Here is a 22,635-nt window from a genome sequence, read left to right on the forward strand (position 1 = left end):
GCTGTGAATGGCCTCAAGAGGAGGCAAGATTCCATCCGAGCCTGCAGGGACACTGCCCTCCCCCCACTGTGCCTGCATGGTGAAGGAAGTCCTAACAGGAAACTTCTTCTAAGAGCTCCCCCTCTGGTGCGGCCGAGGGCTAGGCATCCATGGGTGGGGGCTCCACGGCGCCCCACGATCGCCACACTCACCTTCCAGAGCAGCACAGCCAGCAGCAGGAAGATGAGGATTCCCACCAGCAAACTTATGGCGATGATCCACCCCACCACATAGCCCCGGGGCTCCAGATTGTGCAAGGCTTCGAAGACCACCTAGGAGGCAAAGCAGAAGGGGGGACAACTGTCAAATAGAAGTACCCAGAGCATGACAGAACCCGGCCTGGGCTTGATGTCAGGAGGGAACTACAGATGTGTCCAGAGTGTTGTGACCAAAGACTGGATTTTGGTTCAGTGCTCTTCTGCTTGTAGACTGATGATCAAAAAGGCACTTGAAATCCGAGCACCAGGTCTTGAAAGGGTTGTCACAACACTAAGCTTGACTTCAATGTCAGGAAGTGAACATAAGTGTGGTAAAGGTTTCAGAGGTCTTTGCCCAAGCTGGGTCATCCCCTCCTTGGGGAAAGCCTATCTAAACCCAGCTGGACGCTGGAGGCTAGCTGAGGCTCTGCCTCTGTTGGGAAGCCTTGCTTATAAGCCTCGCTTATCCTGGGAGCCCAGGGGTCCTGTGACCCCACCCCCTAAACCACATGGGGTGATGGGGCACAGCACGGACTTACAGTGACCAGCACCGTTTATGTCCCCTTTTAGGGCCTGGATCCCAGCTCTCAAATTCTTCCCAAATGGTCCTCTGTGTCAGGCTCGGCGCTTTTCTTGCAATCTCCTGTCCAGTTCACACAACCACCCAATGAGGGCTTCAACACCCACTTCACAGAGGGGGACCGTGGAGGCCGGGAGAGGACAAGCCTTTGCTCTGGGCCATGTAGCTTAAGGACAGAGTCAGGATTTGAACTCAGGTCTAACCAACCCCCAAATCTGAGCCTGTCAACATCACACCACAGAGTGACTAGCTGACAGTGGCTCTTCGTAAAGACTACCTGTTGGTTAAATGGTTCGTTTGTTGTCTGTGCCCTGGTGATAAGGAAAGCAAATGAGAGCATCTCTGTCTCACTGAGTCCATCCCCACAGCTGCAGTGGGGGGTGGGTGTGCTGGGGGAAGGGCTGGATGGTTATTCAGGAGGCACATGAGCTGCCACAGTCACACCTGCAGACCCTGAATACAGAACATTATCTCAAGGAAAACCAGGCAGAGCAGAGACCATCCCTTGTCCCCATGGGGACAAGTGAAAGAAAACTGCCTACAAACACAGTAGTCACTCTGGGAATGGAAAGGAGGCCACCTTGCGGCACATACTCACTGGCTGTGTGACCTTGGGCAAGGTACCTTCCCTCTCTGAGCCTCATTTCTCTCATCTGCAAACTAGGGGTAAAACAGCACCTCCCTAGAGAATTCAAGGGGACAATGCACACAGAGCCCCGAGCCTAACACCTGGCAGAGCCCGTCCTTGACAAACGGAAGGCAATTTTTCCATCACCGCCAGCAGGAAGATATTTTTGAGGTTGTGCATGGTTGGCTACTCTTTAATTTTTAAAAACCATTTATGGATGTCTGAGATGCATAGAGAAAAGTGAACATAACCCAAGTGCACAGCTCACTAAATTTTTATATACTGCATGCTAAACGCACACGTGTAATCAGCACCCAGAATAAGAAACAGAACAGGTCCAGGTCCCCCGGACGGCCTCTTTCCGCCCTTTTCTGGCTAACACCTGCATCAAGGGTGACCACTAGCCTGACTTCTCAGGGCTGAGATTAGCCACACCTGCTTTTGTCCTCGGTATATCTGGGATGGCACAGTGTGAACTCCTATGTCTGGCGGCTGCTGCTGCTTCTTCTTTTTTTTTTAAGATTGCATTTATTTATTTGAGAGAGACAGAGAGAGAGAGAACGCTCGTGAAAGCTCGAGCTGGGGGAGGAGCAGACTCCCCACGGAGCAGGCAGCCTGATGTGCGGCTGGATCCCAGGACTCTGGGATCATGACCCTGGGATCATGACCTGGGCTGAAGGCAGACGCTTAACCAACCGAGCCCCCCAGGCGCCCCTGTGTCTCGCTTCTCTCTCTCAACATCGTGTTTGGGGGCTTCCTCCAGGCTGTAGCATGTTTATTCTCACTGCTGTACAGAACTGCGTGGTCTGAACACACCGCCATCTATTTATCTATCCTCTCCCTTTAGGGACTGTCACCAAGAGGGTTTTCAGACGGGAGCAATCCTGAAGGGGTTGGAAGGTAGTAGCCCAGAAAGGGGCTCTGAAGTCTGTCATCATTCGCCCACTATTTTCTATCTGGTCTAGACTAGAGATTCCTGTCTTTAAAGACAGATGTGTGCCTTTGGGCTCTTGCCCCTAAAAAGCTGTGGACTGAATCACCTCCCACATTCAGAATCTCTCACGTCTATTACAGATGAACCGTGAGGCACCGTGGCCAACAGGTACGACTTAGGCCACCAAGGTCCTTTCTTGGTTTCCCCCTTTGTGAAATGGGGTCTAACGGGAAAATCAGACAGTGTTGTGAAAGCGCCCAGTGCTTGGTCAGTAGGACAAGTCTGGGAAGCCTCCCGCTGACAGTGAGCTGCTGAGACAGGCTGTGAGCTCTGTGCGGGCCAGCCAGCCGAAGTCCAGCTCCTTGGAGAAACCCAGTGGCTTCTCGGGGACCCTGCCTGCTCCTCGCTGGCTGAAATCTGCATCCCCGCAAAGCCACGCCGGAGCTCTGGTTCTGTGGATACAGACACAGTTGAGAGTGTCCACTGCAGGTTAGTCTAGCAAATTCCACAAGAATGCGCTGTTACTTGCCCGGAATATGTGTTTAATCCTTTCTTATTTTTAGCCATGCCGTTCCCTTCTTGGATGTGTGTCTTGTGCTTTGGCAGAGCTGGTCCCCGCATGTCAAGACTCTAATAAGCCCATTGGGGGAGAAAATCAAGATCGTTCTGCAGTTTTAAGGGAGAAAATCAAGATCGCTCTGCAGTTTTAAGAAGTCATATTTCACATAAGACCCCAAAGGAAGGCACAGCCACTGGACTACGGGGGGGAGTCAAGTAGCAGTGAGCGTGAGGACTGTCTCCACCACTGATGAGCTGGTGGCCCTGGTAAGCCCCTGGACCTTTCCACGTATCTTTTCTCTCTGTCTTCTTGATTCCATCCCTGGTCTCCACCCCAGGTTAGGCCTGGTCGCTCTCACAGCACCCTTTCAGGAGCCCTGGGAAGGCCCCCCTGCTGTTAGGAGTGTCTTTCTAAAATGCAGGTCTTCTATTGCTTCTCTGATTACACTATCGGTGTGAATACACCATCCAGGGCCCTGGGCTCTTTACAGTCTGGTCTCTCTCCTACCTTGCCAGCCCCTCGCAGGGCAACCATTCACATCCTAGCCAGTCTGTGTCATCTTGCCTGCGAGGCCCATGTTCCGGCCACCTGGAACACTCTTCCGTTCTTGTCCGCTTGGCAAACTCCAATACTGCTCATCTTAAAAATGTTCATACCCTTTGGTCCATTAATTCTGCACTTGGAAATTTACTCAAAGGGGAAGAAACATAAAATACAGAAAACATTTTGTCTTCGAAGATGTTCACTGCACAATTATTTATACTGGTACAGAATAGAGATTTCCTCAATACCTAACAATAGGGCAACAGCTAAGTAAGTGGACAATTATGGTCAATCGCAGCGTGGAATCCCGTAGGGCTGTTAAAAGGGATGATCGTAAGCCTGGCTGTCAAAGCACAACTTTTAAAAAACTCAAGACCTGCCTCTCCTACAAACACAGAGTGAACACATGCTAAAGATGTGTTTAATTCATCACTGAGGGGGATCAGCCGGGTGGTGAAACTAGTTCAAAGATGGATCTGAGAATCGGATACAACACTGGGTAATACCATGTAGGGCGCTGAACTACAACCTTTGGGATTTTATTTTCTGCAAGACAGAGGAAAGCATTTTCACCTTTCCTGGCAGAAGTCATTTATAACGGATCGGTCTTCTACAATCAACTTGTAACTTCCCAGACTCCAGGCCCTAGTGAGTTAGGCAGGCCTGCTAAACCTTTTCTCAGATTTCAGGGTGTCCAAGATTCACGTGAGGAGCCTGGTTACAATGCAGGTTCTGAATCCGTGCGTCTGGGTTGGGGCCCGGGATTCCACATTTCAGATAAGCTCCTTGGTGATGCTACTGCTGCTGCTTGTCCGTACTCATCTTAAGGTAGAAAGGGGCTAGGGAATGTTCCAGTCTACCACTGGAAGGATGTGCAATCAGCTTTTTGCCTGATTTCCACATTTTAAATACTTCTGAAAACATGATAATAACATGGGAAAAATGATAAATGTTACAACATGAAGTGAAAAAAATGAGAATATCAAGTAAGTATCTAGAAGACGTCAGCTTTGCAGAAAAATGGTAGGAAGTTTTAAAAGTACGCAGGTGCTTTTTGATATTATGGGCATTTTTTCTGTTTTCTATCTTTTTGCTATGAAAATTTTTCTTAACTGAGCATTTTAAAGCCAAGTTAAAAAAAAAAATTGAGAAAGAGAGACTCTGCTCCAACATCTCCTGTTCCAAGAAGCCTGACCCACCCCTCTCTTTTTGGCAGAATTCGTCATTCATTCTCTGAGTTTTGGAAACAGCAATTCTCAACCTCTTTTAGCAGAAGAGACCTACTGTGGTATCCCGATGTCCCAAAGAGAAAAAAGTGGAGGTTCTCTGGTTGTAAAGAAGGTAGGCAGCCCGAGACCATCCTGCTGAGCCCCCCTTCCCAAGCCTGTCCCTTCTTACGCCAGCCCCGGCAGGCCCTGAACCGGCTCAAGGGAACCCCTGGCTCCCCAACACTTAGCTTTAAAACCATAGCTAAGCACTTGGCAGTCCTGGCCTTAAGTCCTTCTCACTCTGTCAGGTACTGATGGACTCCAGCACCCTGTGAATTCTTACAGAACAAGGTTTCAAATGCATGCCCTCCTGTCGCCTGAACCAGGATCGTGATTCATGATGTGATTCATGAATGCACATATTAATAGATTCAATGTCCTCTTGGCCATAGCGTGAGAGGAAGCATGACTATGATTCAGTCTGCAACAAGAGATGCTGGGGTTCGAAGCTGGAGTCTCCGAGTGTGCTTCCTGGCTCTCTCTCAAAAATATATTTGCAAATGTGATTTCCCTGCGGGGGGTTCTAGCCATTTGCCCATCTGCCCACCCACCTATCTGTCCATCCAACCACCTGTCCATCCACCCCATCCATCTTTCTGTCTATCCATCCACCCATCCATCCACCTAACAAAGGTGTATATAGCAGCTGCTACGTTCCGGGCACTGTTGGGGTTCCGTGATGGTCAGGCAGGTGGTCCTGGCTCTCACAAATTTTGGCTTTTAGAGAATACTGACCAATTAGACACATAAATGTGAAATCATAATTGTGACAAGTTCAGGGAAAGGAGAGTTTCATGGTTATGAAAGACTCTGAGCTAGGCATGGCTGTCAGAAAGAGTTCCTAGGGGAACTACTTGAGCTGAGGGTGATGAGTCAAAAGTGGGGTGGGGGGTAGGGAACAGCATTCTAAGGAGAAGAAGAGTGTGTGCAAAACCCCCATGGCAGGCGTGTGCTTGGTAGGGGTGCGACAGGGCCAGTAGACAGTGGGGTTGGGGCAAACAGAATGAACAAGAAGCCAAAGGAAGATGTTCAAGATGCAGCTAGAGAGACAGGAAGGGCTGGAGGCTGTATTAAGAATCATATGCCTTATCTTAAGAGGAACGGGATTGCCATGCAGGGTTTTGACCAGGGGAGGGACATGGTCCGCAGTATGCCAGGAGCATTAGCTGAGAAACGACTGTAAATTAGATGGGAGAACTTCCCGTGGGGGGTTCAAGGAACAAACAGCCTGGGGAGCAGGGTTGCAGGTGAAGGGGTGCCCGGAGGTGTATGCTTCCAGTAGAAAAGGAGGGGAGGAGAAAGGGATTCTTCCTCTCCCACTCCCCCTGCCTGTGTTCCCTCTCTTGCTGGCTGTCTCTGTCAAATAAATACATAAAAAACCTAAAAAAAAAAAAAAAAAAAAAAAAAAAAAAAAAGAATACAGAGGAGGAGGAGCCTGCAGGTTTGTCTCCACAGAGGCTTTGAGGAGGATGGACATCAGGCTGGGCCAACAGCCGGCCCAGACACTGCACGTCCCGCCTGCTGCTGTAAAGTTTCATGCACCTGAGGCTGGCAAGCTGGTGTCAGGGGACCACTGGGAGCCAACTTCCAGTCTGAGGCAGCTGGCAAACCAGAACCAGAGTGCTCAATTCACTTCTGTGTCTCTGGAAACTTCTACGTTCCCACCACCGCAAATAGGCCTCATGTCATAGCTGGCGATGCTCAGGTCTCTGTGAGGCCTGAAGACATGACCACAGTGGGGTGCACCTGGCCCAGGCCTCTGCTGGACGAGGGCTTCCAGTGCTGAGACTCCCTCGAGGGAGGTTCAACCTCAGACCCAGGTCGGCTGAAGGTCAATTGCAATGGCAAGATGCTCTCTGCAGTCAACCTCACACCCATCTCACAGAAAAGGAATTCGAGTACAATAAAAAGTGGAAAGGGAAGAACCTCTGGGATGAGGAAATGACATTTCCACCTGCTTCTGATTACATCTACTAGCCAGTGAGGCTGTGGGAGAGGGAGGACGGAGAAAGGGCTGTGGGGGCTGGAGGAAATGTTCTTGGCAGAACCATGTCTTAAGCTGCTCTCAGAACACAGCCTTTGGGAAGCACGCAGCTCAGGGGAGCAGGGAGACCTATGGAGACAAGATCAAGGAGCAGAAAATAAACTGCACATCTGGCGAGCCTGATGTTGTACGTCTACGCTGGGACACGCAGAGATGTCAAACCTGCTGTAGCCGTCAGGCCCCGGGGTTCAGAGAAGCCTTACTCTGTTAGGATGGGGGGGGGCATGGGATGAGGGGGGAAGAGCTGGGCTGATGCTAATTCCTTTGTTGTTAATAACGGGTCACATCTGTTGGGAACTTACCGAGTTCCAGATCCTGCATTGAGAGCTTTTGTATCCACTACTGGGGATAATCCTCAGGACCTCTCTTTAAAGGGAGGGGGAGGACAGCTCATCCACCTCCAGGCTATCTTGATGAGAAGCTGTGCATCTGGGGAGGCCCAGACCACAACAGGAAGAGCTCCAGAATCAACAGACCCTGAAGTCCTCACATGATGTGCTGCTCAGGCTGCCGGAGCCAAGGGTCGCTCTTAAAGACCAAGGACCAGCTGCTTACCACCCATGACTGTGATCCCTACCACCTGCTGACAACGGCGCTCTCATTGTGTGTGGGCGCAAGGCCACGGGCCAGCCCAGGGCAGAGGAACGCAGGATCAAGGAAGACTCAGCGCTTGCAAACAGGCAGATCCGGCAGCCAGTCCTGGCTCTTCGACTGACAAGCTGTGACACCTCAGGTTGGAAGGTCTTTTCACCTCCTGGGGCCTCAGTTTCCCCAACAGGAAAGGAGAGTAATGATAGTGAGTTGGGAGGGTCACCACAGCTAATCACATGGAATGTCGGGCACATCACAGGAATTGAATATACACGTGTGGATCTAAAACAACGAGTCGTTAGGCACAATGGGACGTCCCAGTGGATGGCATGACTTAAAGGCCACTTCCCCTAGGCTATGCTGGGAGGGAGCAAAGGATCTTGGAGCTTCCTCCTGGGGCAGCCCCGAGCCAATGGCAAGCAGGTTTGAAAGCCCAGCTCCCCACTTCAAGGAGGACAAACTCTGGGGTGTTATGTGTATACCGGAGTTCCCCACAGGATCAGGCTGAGGCTAGGGTCCCCTGAAGTCTCATCCTTCCCTCTCTCCTTCATCTTCCCTATCCCATCATCTGGGCTCACAAGCTCATCTCATGTTTGCTTCTTGAGAATCTAGCCTAAGACCCTGTGTGACTTCCTGCGGAATGCCTGCCCTTTTCCTTGGCACTTAGAAAACTCCTTCAAGGGCTTGTTCAGGGTCACGGCCTCCTTCCGTGCAGCCTGTCCTCACCTCTTCAGCAAGGCACTCTCAGCACGTAACCACACTGTGCTGCGTGCAGGGCTGTGTGTGCACACGTGTGCGTGTGCGTGTGTGTGGGTGTGCAGTGCTCACTTGTGTGTGCTGTGGAAGTCTTGAGGGTAATAAATGTTTCTTGTTCACACTTATTGGGGGTTCAACTCATGTTTAGTGAAAGAATTTGATGGACCAGACAGCAGCCTTGTCCTAAAATACAACCTTTCATGGCAGAACTCTCTAGAGTCCAGGGTTTTGATGAGGGGGTACGTACAGAGGCCACCAAGGGAAATGGAGATAAAGGGGCACCTGGCTGGTTCAGTCGGTTAAGTGTCTGTGTTTGGCTCAGGTCATGATCCCAGGGTCCTGGGATCAAGCCCCGCATCGGGCTCCCTGCTCAGAGGAGTCTGCTTCTCCTCTGCCTGTACCCCTCCCCTCTGCTTGTGTTCTCTCTCTCTTTCTCAAATAAATAAACAAAATCTTAAAAAAAAAAAAAGGAAATGGAGATAAAAAAATGGGGGGTATTTGAGGTACCCGAGCCCTGATTCAACCAGAGCATATTCAAATTTAGGAGTGGGTTCTGTTGTTTACAAAAGTAACAATGATGATGACATCATGACGATAACCAGAGATCCGTGGATTAGTATAAACTGACCGAGACTCTGTAGGATTTGGGGGAAGGAGAGGCTTATTCTTCACGTGGTTCGTCCTGTCCTTGGCCATCTCTCTATGCAGTGAGAGCCACTGTTCACTGAACTCCCCTGTGGACGCACCAGGCAAGGGGCTTTGCATTAAGATGTCATTTGGTCCCTCCCAGCCCTTGGGGACAGGCATTCCCTATGTGTGACCAGCACAAATTGCCGCATCTTTACTGATAAAAATCTACCTGTTCACTTCCATCTCCTCTGCCACCGTTACCTCTTGCCAGGTAACTGCCACAAGGTTCTAACTAGCCTTCATATGTCCACTTTTCTTCTTATGATCCATTAACCCCATGGCAGCTTGTGATTTTTAGAGAATATACAGTGGACCCTTGAACCACACAGGTTTGAACTGTGCAGTTTCACTTTTATGTGGATTTTTTCTCAATAAATACATTACAGTACTGTAAATATATTTTCTCTCCCTTATGATTTTCTTAATAACATTTTCTTTTCCCCAGCTTACTTCATTGTGCAAATATAGGACGTAATCGGATAACATACCACATATGTGTTAATTGACTGTTCATGTTATCAGTAAGGCTTCCAGTCAATAGTAGGCTACTCGTCATTATGTTTTTGGAGAGACAAAGGTTATATGTAGATTTTTGACTGCCACAGGGCTTGGTGCCCCTAACCCCTGCATTGTTCAAGGGTCAACTGTGTATGGGATCATGCCATTCCCTGCTTCAAAGAGAAGCTCTCAGGGGCTTTCCCTTTGCTACTGACCCCTGGCATGACATGGCATGGCCCTGTCTACGCATTCCTCCACAGACATCTTCACTGTTTCCCGGGCTCTTGCCACACTGGTCTTTGAGCCGTGAATATGGCGGGCTGTTCGGGTATTCAAGCAGCTCTCCCTGCAAACTGGGGCGTTTCTCCCCATCCTTGGCCAGCAAATTCCTTCTCACTTTCTAGGTCTCAACGTCCTTGGAGAAAGATTCTCTGACCCCCTTAATAGAAAGCAGGTTAGCCCCACAGAACTAACCTCAATATGAATGAAATCCTTCTCTGCTTCCTTGTTTACCATCTGTTGTCCCCTCAGTCAGCTCTGGGAGTGCAGGGACCCTGTTATTTTGTTTCCCATTGAATCCCTAGGGCCTAGCACAGCACCTGGCTCTTAGCAAGGCCCAATAAGTATTCATCAAGTAAATACACAAATGGTGACTATTAGGGAGTAGGACTCACGTTCTGGCAAACTGCGCTGCGATACTGCTCAATGTCTCACGGTTATAAGTGAATTCTCACTTGTGGGGGTGGTGGGGGAAGGCGAGGACCACCTTCGGATGATGGTATAGGATGGGGATGGTGGTGACCTTCCAATGACCCTCGTCTGCATCCTACATCTCAATGCAACTTGAGACTCAAGGGGGGGACTCTCTTGCCCTGTGGAACGTGATTTTAACTGTAACTGGCCACATAAATGGTACAGCCCAAGCCGCAATCTGCTAGGCGGCTGTAAAAGCGTAAAGCATAGGTCAGGAGGCAGCACGACAAAAGGACCATATGTGGCATCTTACGTGGAGTCATGTCTATTTGCCATGTCAGGTGATGCCCCTCTGGTTGAGATGCCCTGGCTTGTGTCTTTGGTTGGGGGGCAATGGTAGGGTGCAGAACAAAGGCAGAAATCTTTAGCAAGTAGAAAGCAGCTTTCCCGTATTTATGGGTGGGGAAACTGAGGCTCGCAGAGCCTACCCGACACACAGAGTCACACACCTAGGACTTGAGGGAGATGGATTTGAATCTGGGCTTTTCTGACTCCCAAGAGGAGATGCAGTGCTCTGTATCCAAAGAGGACTGACTTCTCGAAAAGGCCCCAAGCCTGGGAATTGAACTGAAATGGCTTCAGAGAAAATTGCTGTCCTGATCAATGACTACTTGACAGGGCAGGTTTCTTTAGAAGTGAAAGCATGGCTGCGGTCCTGAGGCTTCATTCTGGGATCTGATTAGGCCGAGAAGGGAAAGCCCCCTCTGGGGTGAGGACAGCCAGGTCCAGTCAGAAGGAGCTGGCCGGGCTCCAAGGCCACCTGGGTGGTTTTAACAGAGATACTTTAAAACGAGTCAACGATTTCCTTTCCCTCCTGGATACTTTGCATTGGTCCAGGCCCTTTCACCCCTGCAGGCTCAGTGCCTTCCCTGGGGACTGGCTGGCTGCAGTGGGGAGGGGGAAGGGATGGCCAGCTGGGAGTCAAGGATTCTGGGCACTGTTCTGGGCTCAGTCACTGTGAGGTCTTGGGCAAGTCATTTCTTCTTCCCAAGTGTCAGAGGCTCCTCATTCACTAGAGGAAGAGGCTTAGCGGTTCTAACCCGGGGTGGGGAGGTGGGGGCATGAGGGAATTTCTGGGCACTTGTTAAAATTCTGACCCGTCTTCCCCTCTGCAGAAGGGATGCTGATGGAGGAGGCTGCATGAGGGAGGTGAACGCCAATGTGGACACATAGTTCCCATACACCATGGCAGAAGCTGAAGGGCCCCAAACGTTCGCCCTGTCAAAGAAGCATGGAAACAACACTCATTCAAGCACATTCTTTCTTTAAAAAAAAAAAAAAAGCAAAAGAGCACGAACACTCCTTAACCATCTTTGGACAAAGATTTTCATATTCTCTCAGCAAGGTTGCAGCTTGCCCAACAAAGTGGTCTAAATGATTGAACAAGGACTCTGGCTCAGACGGACACCCTAAGAAGAGCCAGGGGTTTGCTGGCCCAATACTGACCCTCAGGATTGCAGACGCACATGGGAGGTGACATTTGTCACTTTTTAGCAGTCCCCGTATGACCTCCCCCACCCCTAAGTGCTGGGGGAATCCTCCTCTGTGTGAGTCTCAGGGCAATGATGAAGCAGAAACGCTAGTGATCTGCTTTCCCTGGGGTGTGGTCTCCCGGCGACAGGGACCTAACCTCAGCCAGTGAGAGGCTCCTGCCTGACTCCAGAGCAAGAGGCCGTGAGAAGCCAGGCAGGGACGGCTGTGTCCAGGGCACCACTCCAGGCTCTTCCTGTGGCCAGACAGAGCCTGGGGTCCTGGCTCCTCAGGTGTCTGGTTCGCCTTCCTGGTGATTCTGAGAGCCACCAGATAGCCTTTGAACCCATTCCGATTCTGCCAAAAAGAGAGAGCCAGTCCCTCCTCCTCCCTCCTAAGATCTCAGCCCGGTACCCATTGCACATGGCGATGACTTAATCATCTGTGGATTTATGTGTGTACCATATTTTCTATTTGAAAAATATCAAGAAAATAGGTTTGCTATGGAATTCCTACAAGCTTCTCACCCAGCCTGAGAAGGGAGCTGGGGGTGGTGGCTCACAGTCGCAAAGCTGATTCTCCAGATTCTTGGTTGGCCCTGGGGGAATTTTTAGCCTTAGTTGTTGGCAACTCTCCCTGAAAAGTAAGAAGGGCTGGGTTGAATAAGAATGGGAAACTCAGCATACTCTTGGCACCTGGAAAGCAGTCTGGAATGCCACCCCACCGGTCTCGCCTGGAACTCTCAGGTGGGGTTGGTCTTGGACAAATGCTAACACCCGACCTGGAAAAGTACTCCCAGATCTATTTATTAATATCAGGGCAAACGCTTTAAGAATCTATTACATATTTCTAGTTATTCCCCCCAATGCTTTGTCAAGCACTACTCAGACCGTAGCATAAAAACAAAGGTCCCAAGGGTCACAGGAAAATCAGCTGATGTCCCTCGTGTACAGATTACGTGGTTACAAATCAGATCGTTTCCTCTTCTCACCCACTCCGTGCTCCATACCAGCTGCAGGTACACTTCCTGTAGGTTCCAAGGCCTTCAAAATTTGGTACCTAATCTAAAATCCTGTGAAATTTTGCCTGGTTTAAATTTGGTGGCTATCCTCCATGGAAATTTCCCCTCAAATAGACAGTTGACAGAGAGCCAGGCATTCAGAAGACTCATGCAGGGAAGAACGTGTTTGTTCTAAAAAAGCAAACCTTCCTACTCAGAAAAGATTTTTTCCCCCCCTGCCAGGAAAGTTGAGAACAGATTGTAGGACTTCATCTTAGCTCATGGGTTGAAAAGGCAAAGTCCCAGAAAGGAGGGAGAAGGGTACGTTGTAGGATTCTGAAGGCTGAGTGCTAAAGAAAAATCCGTGGAAATGAGAGCGTCTTCCAAAGAACTCTATTTTTTTTTTAAGATTTTATTTATTTATTTGACAGAGAGAGAGACAGCCAGCGAGAGAAGGAACACAAGCAGGGGGAGTGGGAGAGGAAGAAACAGGCTTCCAGAGAAGGAGCCTGGTGTGGGGCTCGATCCCGTAATGCTGGGATCACACCCTGAGCTGAGAGCAGACGCTTAACGACTGAGCCACCCAGGCGCCCCCAAAGAACTCTTGATAATGAAACTATCACCATAGTGCTCAAAATGGAACAGTAATTAATGCAAGTGGTATTTTGGGGGCGTACAGATGACTCAGAAGCTGACAATGGGATGTTAAGCAATGTCTTCCTGGATCCCACAGCTCAGTGTTCTCATCGAAGGCAATGTGCCCAGTGATTTTTTTTTTCCATCTACACAAGGAATTCCACCTGTGGAAGACCTGCTACGTTACATCCACTAGCTCTTAACTGGGAACACTGTGGTCTACCCGAACATTCCAAACCTCTCCTGTTGGGCATGGATTGCATTCTAGAAACCTTCTTAACCAGAGCGATGACAGTGAGCAATGAATCACATTCTCCTTCACCGACCAGGTGAGGGTCTGAATTAGCAGTGCAAAGGCCAAAAGGCAGGGAGGGAAAGGCAAGAGCCGGCTCCAAATCTCTGACCTGCCAGAAAAACTCACCCTCGAGGGTGGAGATGCCAGTGCCTTTCCTTGTCATCCCGCTCGGTTTCTGTTATTAAAATTAGCGGCTGGCCAATTCCTCAGTGTGAACTGAGGAGTCAAGCTTGGCATCTGACGGTCCTTGACTGATTTGAGCCCAAGTCCTGATGTGGCTCCAACATCCCTCCCCATTTCACAGAACCACATTCATTCTGGACCAGCCAATGCTCTCGTCTCTTGCTCACCACACACAGGAGCAGGACTGAGGTTTCATGGTGGTCCCCAGAGACTTACTTTTTTTGGGGTCTTAGAAGAGCGGGCTTTGGTCTGCTCCCCATCCTAACCTTTAGAGGTGTGGTGTGCCCATTGTCGATGGGAAATAAGTTAACCACCTTTTCTTTGTAGGTACATAATCTCTATGAATTTATCACATTGGTAAATTTGTCACAGCAGCATGGACTCTTCTAAGAGTCCCCTGAGAGAAGGTGAATTACAGGGAAGGGGTACAAAAAAGTAGCATCATTGCCTAGCTCAGTGGCAAAACCAGGTCAAAGGCTGCTGTGTCCCTTTCTATCTGCCTAGGATCTGAGTGTGGGTGTCAGGGATGCAGCTCCCCTCCCCACCCATGAAAACCAGTAAAGAGCAGTAAAATCCCAAGGCCACACTCCCCCTCCAGCCTCTCCCACACCCCCATCTGTCCAAACCTCCCGGCTGCTGTGCCCTCCTATGTCTCTGAGGCCTGCCTCCCAACTGCACTTTACAGAGGACAAGGGTATAGAGAATGAAAGAAGGTTCTAGGGCTTGGAAATCTGGATGTGACCTCTTTAAACTTATTCAGACAACTTGTTTTTAAAACGCCCAGTGTTTATCCACGGAGCAATGCGATTGGGGAGGCAGATGAGGTTCCAGGGAAAGGTCTGAGAAAGATAAAAATAGTCTTGGCTTACAGAGTGGAAATCCAAGCCCTGTCAAGGGTACTTCCAGGCTATTTTTTCTTTGGCCAGTCAGAGCTGGGAGCTTTCACATAATGATGGCACAGTAAAGAACAATGCTATCACAAGAGCAGACCACAGAAGTTCTCCATGGGGGCCTGGAAGCCAAGGCAGGCCTGGTCTTGGGTCTACCACAAAGCTGGCATCTTGGCTCAGAGACCGTCTTTACCGTCAAATTCTAGCACTACGCCACCCAGATTCCCTCACCCTCTGAGGAGGGCTGTTCTAGGGGGGCTGACTCACCATCATCTCTTCTGGGTTCCCATTGGCTATCTCCACCACCCTCAGGGCAGGGTCCACCTTGACCTTGGCGCGGGTCATAAACTGGATGACAGATGAACTGTCCTGTGGAGGAAACAACACAACTCAGTGACAGATTTTTTCTTTCTATTCTTTTATTTAATATATATATATTTTTAGCAACAACGTCTGGGCCTTCAGGTACCGGGTCGAACTAAATTCCAAGATTCCATGTGGGCCAGGCAAAAATGTTATCACTGAACTAGATACCTTCCCATCCCCGGCACCCACATAAAGCAGAGTGTCCCAGTCTCTCTCGAGAATTCTCTCCTGCCGTGGCGGATGCTGAAAACCTGAAGTTCTGCCAATCACCAATACATGCAAGCTTGTGTGCTGTGGTCTCCAAGTGGTGGGAGCCAGGTATTTGGATATTGATACTGACATAGTCACAAAGAGTAGAAAATAAATAAAGCTGTTTAATTGTGTACAACAAATCCAGGCTTGGCATTCCGTAGAAGGCATCTGATTTCTATTTCTCAAGCATCTTCCTGCTCTGACCACAACCCTCAAACCCTTCACATGGGTTACTTTTAACTCTTTCTCTACCCTTAAATGAGTCTGTCTGGGGGTCAATCCCATCTAACGTGGAGAGAGGGGACTGGATGGAGGGATAACAAAGGGAAACATATGGCTTATAAATCAGGCGATGGCCCGAAGAGCAGGGAGACTGTGGTGGGCGTGGGCTCATCGAAGACTGAGGAAGAACCCACCAGCCAGAGGCAGTCGCCAGCCTTGGTGGGGGCTCAGATCCAGGTAATGAGAAAATGGCTCCCAGGCAGCGGTGGAGGACAATTTGGAAAGAGGGCAAAACTATGGCTCAGGGAAGGGTCAGAACCTTGAGCCCGTGGTGCACACGGTGCTGCACTGACCGTGGGTGGAGGAGTGCCCGGCTTCTGCTGTGGAAACAGCACAGGCAACCGGAGCGTTGGGCAGCCCACCTGTGGGGGCGGCTGGGGCTCCGCCTGCAAGGTGTTGCGTGGCCCACCCACCCCCGTGTCCTCAGCCTGCCTGCCACACAGGGAGGTATACATCCGCTGCCAGCTTTGCCCCATTTCTGGTAAACCCTACCCCCCGAGAGTGAGAGTGGAGGACCCTCTCCTAGAAAACGGTTCTGAGGGAGCCCTCTGCTCCTCTCTGCCAAAGAAGCCAGGGAGGCCTTCCTGGGAGGACACTCGGGATGCCACTTTGGGCACTTTACCTGGGAGCTACACCCTGATTATTGTTCTGTTTTCAAACGGCCATAAAACCAATCTTGAATGCTTCTGGGAAGCTTGCCACTCAAACGGACTGTGCCAGTGAGCTCTCACTAAGCAGTAAATAATTTTGTGGGCAAATAAGCTTTTACCAATGTAACAGTTGTGCAGATTCGTGGTTTTATGTGTCAGGATATACTGTTGGCGATCTCGGATCATCGCCATCTTGGATGTCCCCACAGTAATGGTAATGACGACGACGGTAATTGTCAGAGCTGAACGAGCGGCCTGCCATGCGACAGGCCCCGGCAGTTGCCGAAGAACACTTTCAGGGAAATCGGAATCCTCTGCTACTTGACAAAGTCAGACCCTACATCTCAAGTGAAAACTTGTTAAGATCGAAACAATAAGACCTCAAATTCCCTGGTCTGGGGCTGGACCTTGAGGTCAAAGGAAAATAAACACAACTGTAAGCCCAGGCAGACCACAAGGCTGGAGCAGCTCCATATCCTTAGGGAGGCCAGAGGGCTCCCGGCGCCGGCTAGCGCTCCCTCCCCAAGGGAGGTCATGGCTGGCTACAGGGGACTCACTTTCTGCATTTCAAGCTCTGGGAGCAGCAGGGGCCCCATCTGGTTCCAGGTCGGCCTCATTTTAGGCTTTCCTCTGCACCTGGAATTTCTGGTTTCTGCAGAAAGGGCACTTTCAGTGAGAATAAGCCTCTAACACCTACAGAAGACACCCCACATCCGTCTCTTAGATGCAGACTGGCCTGGATGGCCCTTGGGAACAGCAGTCAGTGGGACATGCCCCTTGGCAAAGGGTCACCACAGGTCACCGAGAGGGAGAGAGCTGAAGAGGAGCCGGCCGCAGAGCTGATGCAAGAAAGGCCTTGGGCCTTGCAATTAAATTAAGGACAGATGAGTGAAGTCAAGCAGCGTACGTCTGGGTTAAGGGTGAAAGAGGAATCAGAGTGGCTTCTTGTCCTCAGTGCCATAATCAGGGCTCTGTCGACAATGACAAGCACGGCATGGGGAATAAAACTGTCACCAGGGCCATCTGTCACGAAGATGACCGGGACAGGTAAGTATACAGGATCCTGGGGACCCACGTTGGGAAGGCGCTTCCTGTGATGCGGGGCTTCCAGACCCCCTTCCCGGAATCTCAGGATGCCCCTGGGGCTCTGGCTCCTGCCTGGTCCTCTCCCAATGCTGTCCTGTTTTAAAGGAGACGCACAACAGGGAGTCACTGCTGTGAGAGCCCAACGCACCCCAAACTGATTTCCCTGCAAAGAAAACCAGAGAGAACAGAACTGCGCATGGCTCTGCCTGGGTGTGTGGGGGCGGCGCCAGCTACAGACGGAAAGTGGGCGGAACATCCTGTATCCCCCCTGCCTGGGATTTCTCAGGTCGGCATGCTACTGCCACGCCTAATTTAAAAACTAACACTGGAACAACTTTTCTAAAGATATTCATTCAGGTTTATACTGAACACATTCAGTTTTTCCAGAGGAAAATAAATAGAATCTCTGTGGCTAACAGGCATATTTTATTTTATCTTCACAAGTGATTATTTTTAAAGCATCTTGTTGGATGTGGCCTTTCATACTCAGCCGCTCTTATGTTAAAATAAATCAGTGAATTTGTCTGACATTTTTTAAGAACCACTAATTCACTGACTGAGGTATTTTTAAATGAGCCTCTTTTGAGATGACAAACCCATAATAGCAAAGTCACCTGAAATTCAAAAGTTGGACCTCTGAAAGAAGGTGTCGCCCAAAAAAGGAAAGGCAAACTACCACCCAGGGGTCAAATCTGGCCCTTTGCCTTCTTGTAAATAAAGTCTTATTGGAACACAGCCAATGTGGAATATGCCCACTCATTTGAGTATTGTCTATGGCTGCTTTCATGATACAATGGCAGAGCTGAGCTGTGGCAAGAGACTGTATGGTCTGGAAAGCCTGGAATATTTACTACTGGCCTTTTACAGAAAAGGTCTGTTGACAACTGATTTAGAAGGGGATCCCGAGAGCAGTGGGACTGGCATCCCTTGGGAGCTTGTCAGAAATACAGAATCTCAAACTCCACCCCCAGGAATTTTCATTTTAACAAGGCTTCCAGGTGATTCTGATGCAAGCTAAAGTCCAAGAAACTTAAATGTGCAAACAAAACACCTGGGGAGCTTATTAAAATGAAGATGTTGATTCAGTTACGTCTGGGTCATAGAGCCCAAGATCCTGCACTTCTTCTTCTTCTTCTTCTTCTTCTTTTTTTTTTTTAACTCTGCATTTCTAATAAGTTCCCAAGTGCTACTGATACTGCTGGTCCTCAGACCACACTTGGACTAGCAAGGGTCTGTTATCCCCCACCCCCAGCATCCTCCAGCATCAAATTATCAATGGCACTTGCCAGAAAAGTTTTAAAAGGGGCAGGCAGAGTTTCTGAGAAAACCCACTCCAATGCTTTTAAATGAGCCCAAAGAGTGCAGTTCCCCAGGAATTACCTTCTTCAATATTTCTGTGTTCAGCAGCATATAAATGTCTATAGTACGACTTTCTTCTTTAGCAAGTGCACTAAGGTTACAGTGCATCGTTAGGCAAGAAATTCCTGTTTTTTCACAGTCCTGAGAAGAAAAATCAGAGAGCTGTCAAATGGTATTAAAAACAAAGACAAATGCACAACAGTTTATGGAGTAGAGGGCTCCATGAGGTTCTATTCTGGTCACTAAGACAATCCCAGGCAGAGGAATTCCATAGGAAGGTGCAATCATTCCTTATTGCCACCAGAGGGCAATAGAGGGATTTCCTGCCCAGTAGGCACCAGAACAAACTCTGGTCAAGCAAATGGGAAAAAGCCACACACTGGTCTACCCTACCGAAAAACTGGATTTCACAAGGAGAAATAATCGTTTTCAAAAAGAAACACATTTACATATTCCAAAACCATTTTTCTTATGAGTTCTGAACACAGGGTGTGTTTCCTACATTATGTGATTTTTTGCCTATGCAGCGGCAAATACACTTTCGTGCTCCTTTTTTTCAGGTAGAGCAAATAAGAGGGTTGAGAAGTCATAGGATTCATGAAAACATATGAGTAAAGAAAAGCACAGGTTTGACCAAGAAAATACGTGAGTCACCAACAGAAACTTAAATTCCAAATTAAAGTTACAAAAGAGAAATTCTTCTCTTTTGTAAGGTAGGATCCAAAACGTATACACAAATGTTTACGATGATTCAAGGGTGGTGTAGGACTGTCAGCCCGATACAGAGTCGCGTCTGTCACACGACTAGGTATCACTGTACCTAACCATTCTAAGGGCTTTTAAAAATAGTTGTTTCATCGGCACTAGGTAAGTAAAAACAAAAACCAAAAACAAAACCGAGAAAAACCCTCAAAACCAAAAAACCATCCCCCCATATTCCAAGTGGCAAACAGTCCTACTTTCTTTTTCAGGAAAAAAAGAGAAAAAAAATTGTGAGGGAGATGTGCCCAGCCTGAAACAAGGAGCCAAAGAGATGGAACCAGATATATGGAGGAAAGGAGGCTTTGGGAAAGCATACAATTCCATAAGGGTCCATCTTGATGGACATCTTACACGTTTATGCCCAGGTCAAGATGTAGAACACTTCCGGTACTTAAGCAGCCTCCCCCCTGTTGCTATTCCTTCAAGAGTAACCGCCATCTTGACCTCCAACACCACTGCCAGTCTTGCTATTTCTGAACTCCATGTAAGTGAAATAGCATGTGTGCTTTGGTTCCAGCTTCTTTCAGGAGTTATTATGTCTGTGAGATTCATTCATTCGTTCATTACTCTGTCATGTTCCCCGTGCGGCTACACCACAAGACCTACCAGTCCTTCTGTGGGTGGGGGTCTGAACTGTTCCCAGCTTCTAACTATAAGACTACTGTAAAAGTCTTTATCCACGTGTTCTGGGGGACATAAATACTCATTTATCTTGGGGAGATACCTGGGAGTGGAATGCTGGGTCGCAGGGTACAGGGATGTTTAGTTTAATGGATCCTGCCCCAGAGTTTTCCACAGTGCTTGGAGGAGAACCATCACTCTTGATTAGACTCCTACTAGTTGGAGAAATGTTTTACTTTGTGCTTGGTGGGTTGCAAAGGTTTTCCCTTTGCCAGGCAATGGAATTTGGAATGTAAATTTAACACTTTGATTGAAACCTCAGGCTGAAAAATAGGAGTTGACCACAGTCCTTGTGACTTTATACGCCAATTGATTAAAACCAGATTTGGGAAGTAATAAATGCCAAATAGAAAACTGGCCTCTCATCTCAGACTTGCTTTCCTAGTGAGGACCACCCATGCTACCCCAACTAGTAAGCAAATTCTTACCAAGACTTTTCTTCCAGACTTTGTGAAAAAGGCAAATATTGTATGGAAGATATTTTCTTGCTCTTGAGGGATGATGCAGGGGGTTGGGTTTTTCTGGAAAGAACAGTTTCCCTTCTCTTGGCTCACCTGAAAGTGAAAAGAAATCCGTCAGAGTGGTCTGTCCCAAGAATGACTCATGAGCCTGGAATCCCTTATGCCGGGGGGTGATAACAAAGTCAGCTCTTCCCCCTTGTCCATTCTCCAGTGGACAGTATGGCTGCAAAGCTAAAGGGAGAGTAGTAGCATCAACCAGGCCAAACAATCCTAAGCCCTTAAGTAACTGAGATGAGATGGTACGCAACATGCGACTGAGACACAGTAAGACTTAAGGAACAAAACAAACCCGATACTTCACGGTTTCCAAGGCACGTTTATAAGCCTCCTTTGAGCTGCTCTTTGAGATGAGCTTCCATGCTCTTTGTCTGGATGAGGAAACTGAGACTCAGGTTAACAAGTCACTGGCCAACAATCAGAGTCCAGAACCCAGGTTTTAAACCCAGGTCTTCTGAGACCAAGCCCTCATGCCTGGTCCACTGCCAGAGGTTTTCAAACTGTGTTCCATGGAACTCCCAGGGTGCTATAAAACCCCACAGTCATCTCCCTAGAGAGGAGAAGAGGCTTCTCTGGGCCCCATTCTCTGCTCCTTGGGCAGCCACCCCACTGAGCCATATGGGAGCTTCTATGCCCATGAGCTCTTGGCGAGTTATCTGATTTTGCTTCTGACGGCAGTAGCAACCGTGCTGAGCAATAGCAACATTAAAAACAAAACACACTGAAACAACAGTTTATGGCCTCCCATGTTGGTTTCTTTGAGAACAACACTATTTTTGATGCCTAAATTGAGGAAATGTTGAAAAAGCCAAGACTCCCTTATATACATCATCATACCACACTGGTTGTAGCTGAGGACTAGACAGAACTTAAGGTCAAGTGGTAAAATTCGTAATTAGTAATTCATAATTTAGGATGGTGTTTATAATCCCATTTCTAACCAGAATCATCTGTTTAAATCAAACACTCTTATTTTTAGTGCCCTTGAGGAAAATACAGTGTGTTTGAATTTATTCAAGAATGTTTCAGCTTCCCATTCATGGTAGGGAGCAAAACTTAAAATTTTTACATAAAGAAACTTCTAACTTAAGCCAATAGTGCTAATCTTTTCATAATGAACTATAATAAAAATAAGACCCCATATTTGCTGCATTAATCTTGATTTTATCTTTGGTCTAAACACATAGATTTACTATATATGCCTAAAAACAAATTTAAGATGAAGGTCTATTTCCTCAAATTAATTATTAGAAAAGAGAGTGTTGCCTTTACCAATCACTTATAGTTTAGGATTTATTATTCTTTAAGAATATCTCATAATTTGGGACTGTTTTTCAATTACTTCATTTTTTAAAAAAGATTTTATTTATTTATTTGAGAGAGAGAGAGTGAGGGAGAGAGAGGGAGCACAAGTCGGGGGGGGGGCGGTGAGGTGGGGAGAGAGGCAGAGAGAGAAGCAGAGTCCCCGCTGAGCAGAGAGCCCGATGCTGGGCTCTACCCCAGGACCCTGGGATTGTGACCTGAGCCAAAGGCAGATGTTTAACCGACTGAGCCACCCAGGCGCCCCTCAATTACTTTATTTGAACCACAAAATCTGGGAAGACACATTAGCCTGAAACGGTCTCAATCAATGCTAGTTTTGGCCGCTTTTAGAGGTCACGAGAGGGAATTAATGGGAAGGAGGAAATGAGATTTAACACAGATTTGGGGACTATTCCTTGGGTGCAAGTGTGTCAAACTGTGATAAATATTTTAAAGCTCATTTCAAAAAGCAAAACGCAGGTCACTTACGTAGTGAGGATCACGGATAATCGCAAGACAGATGAGAAAAACTGCTCCAGAGTTACGCAAATGAGCACTTGTGTTTTGTCATAAAATTTCACCAAGAAGCTTAGATTCAAAATGTACTGCATTTCAAATTAATTAGACAAATTTGAGATGACATGCTCTGGAAAACTGGACTAAAAAGTAGCTTTGTTGTGATATATGCTGACCTCAAAGGATGCATATACATTTGTGTAAAATCATTTTGGGAGATGTGTGAATGGGAAGAGTAATGTACATTAATATATTATTCTTGCATAATTTTAAGTATGCAATCTCATGGCCAGGCTAAATATTTTAA

The 22,635-nt window shown here is 48.2% G+C and overlaps 1 protein-coding gene across 1 annotated transcript in view; it reads right to left on the reverse strand.

Moving 5' to 3' along the window:
• ITGA9 (integrin subunit alpha 9) overlaps window positions 1-22,635 on the reverse strand; it is a 326,219-nt gene that overhangs the window by 16,720 nt on the left and 286,864 nt on the right. Inside the window, exons 24-27 of the mRNA XM_040636970.1 lie at window positions 20,421-20,546; window positions 18,571-18,690; window positions 14,822-14,923; window positions 192-311 (exon numbers count right to left, since the gene is read on the reverse strand). Coding sequence (XP_040492904.1) covers window positions 192-311; window positions 14,822-14,923; window positions 18,571-18,690; window positions 20,421-20,546 — 468 coding nt within the window. The remainder of the gene's footprint in view (window positions 1-191; window positions 312-14,821; window positions 14,924-18,570; window positions 18,691-20,420; window positions 20,547-22,635) is intronic.

Source organism: Ursus maritimus, unplaced genomic scaffold (assembly GCF_017311325.1).
Source record: "Ursus maritimus isolate PB19 unplaced genomic scaffold, ASM1731132v1 scaffold_20, whole genome shotgun sequence".
Taxonomy (NCBI): Eukaryota; Metazoa; Chordata; class Mammalia; order Carnivora; family Ursidae; genus Ursus; species Ursus maritimus.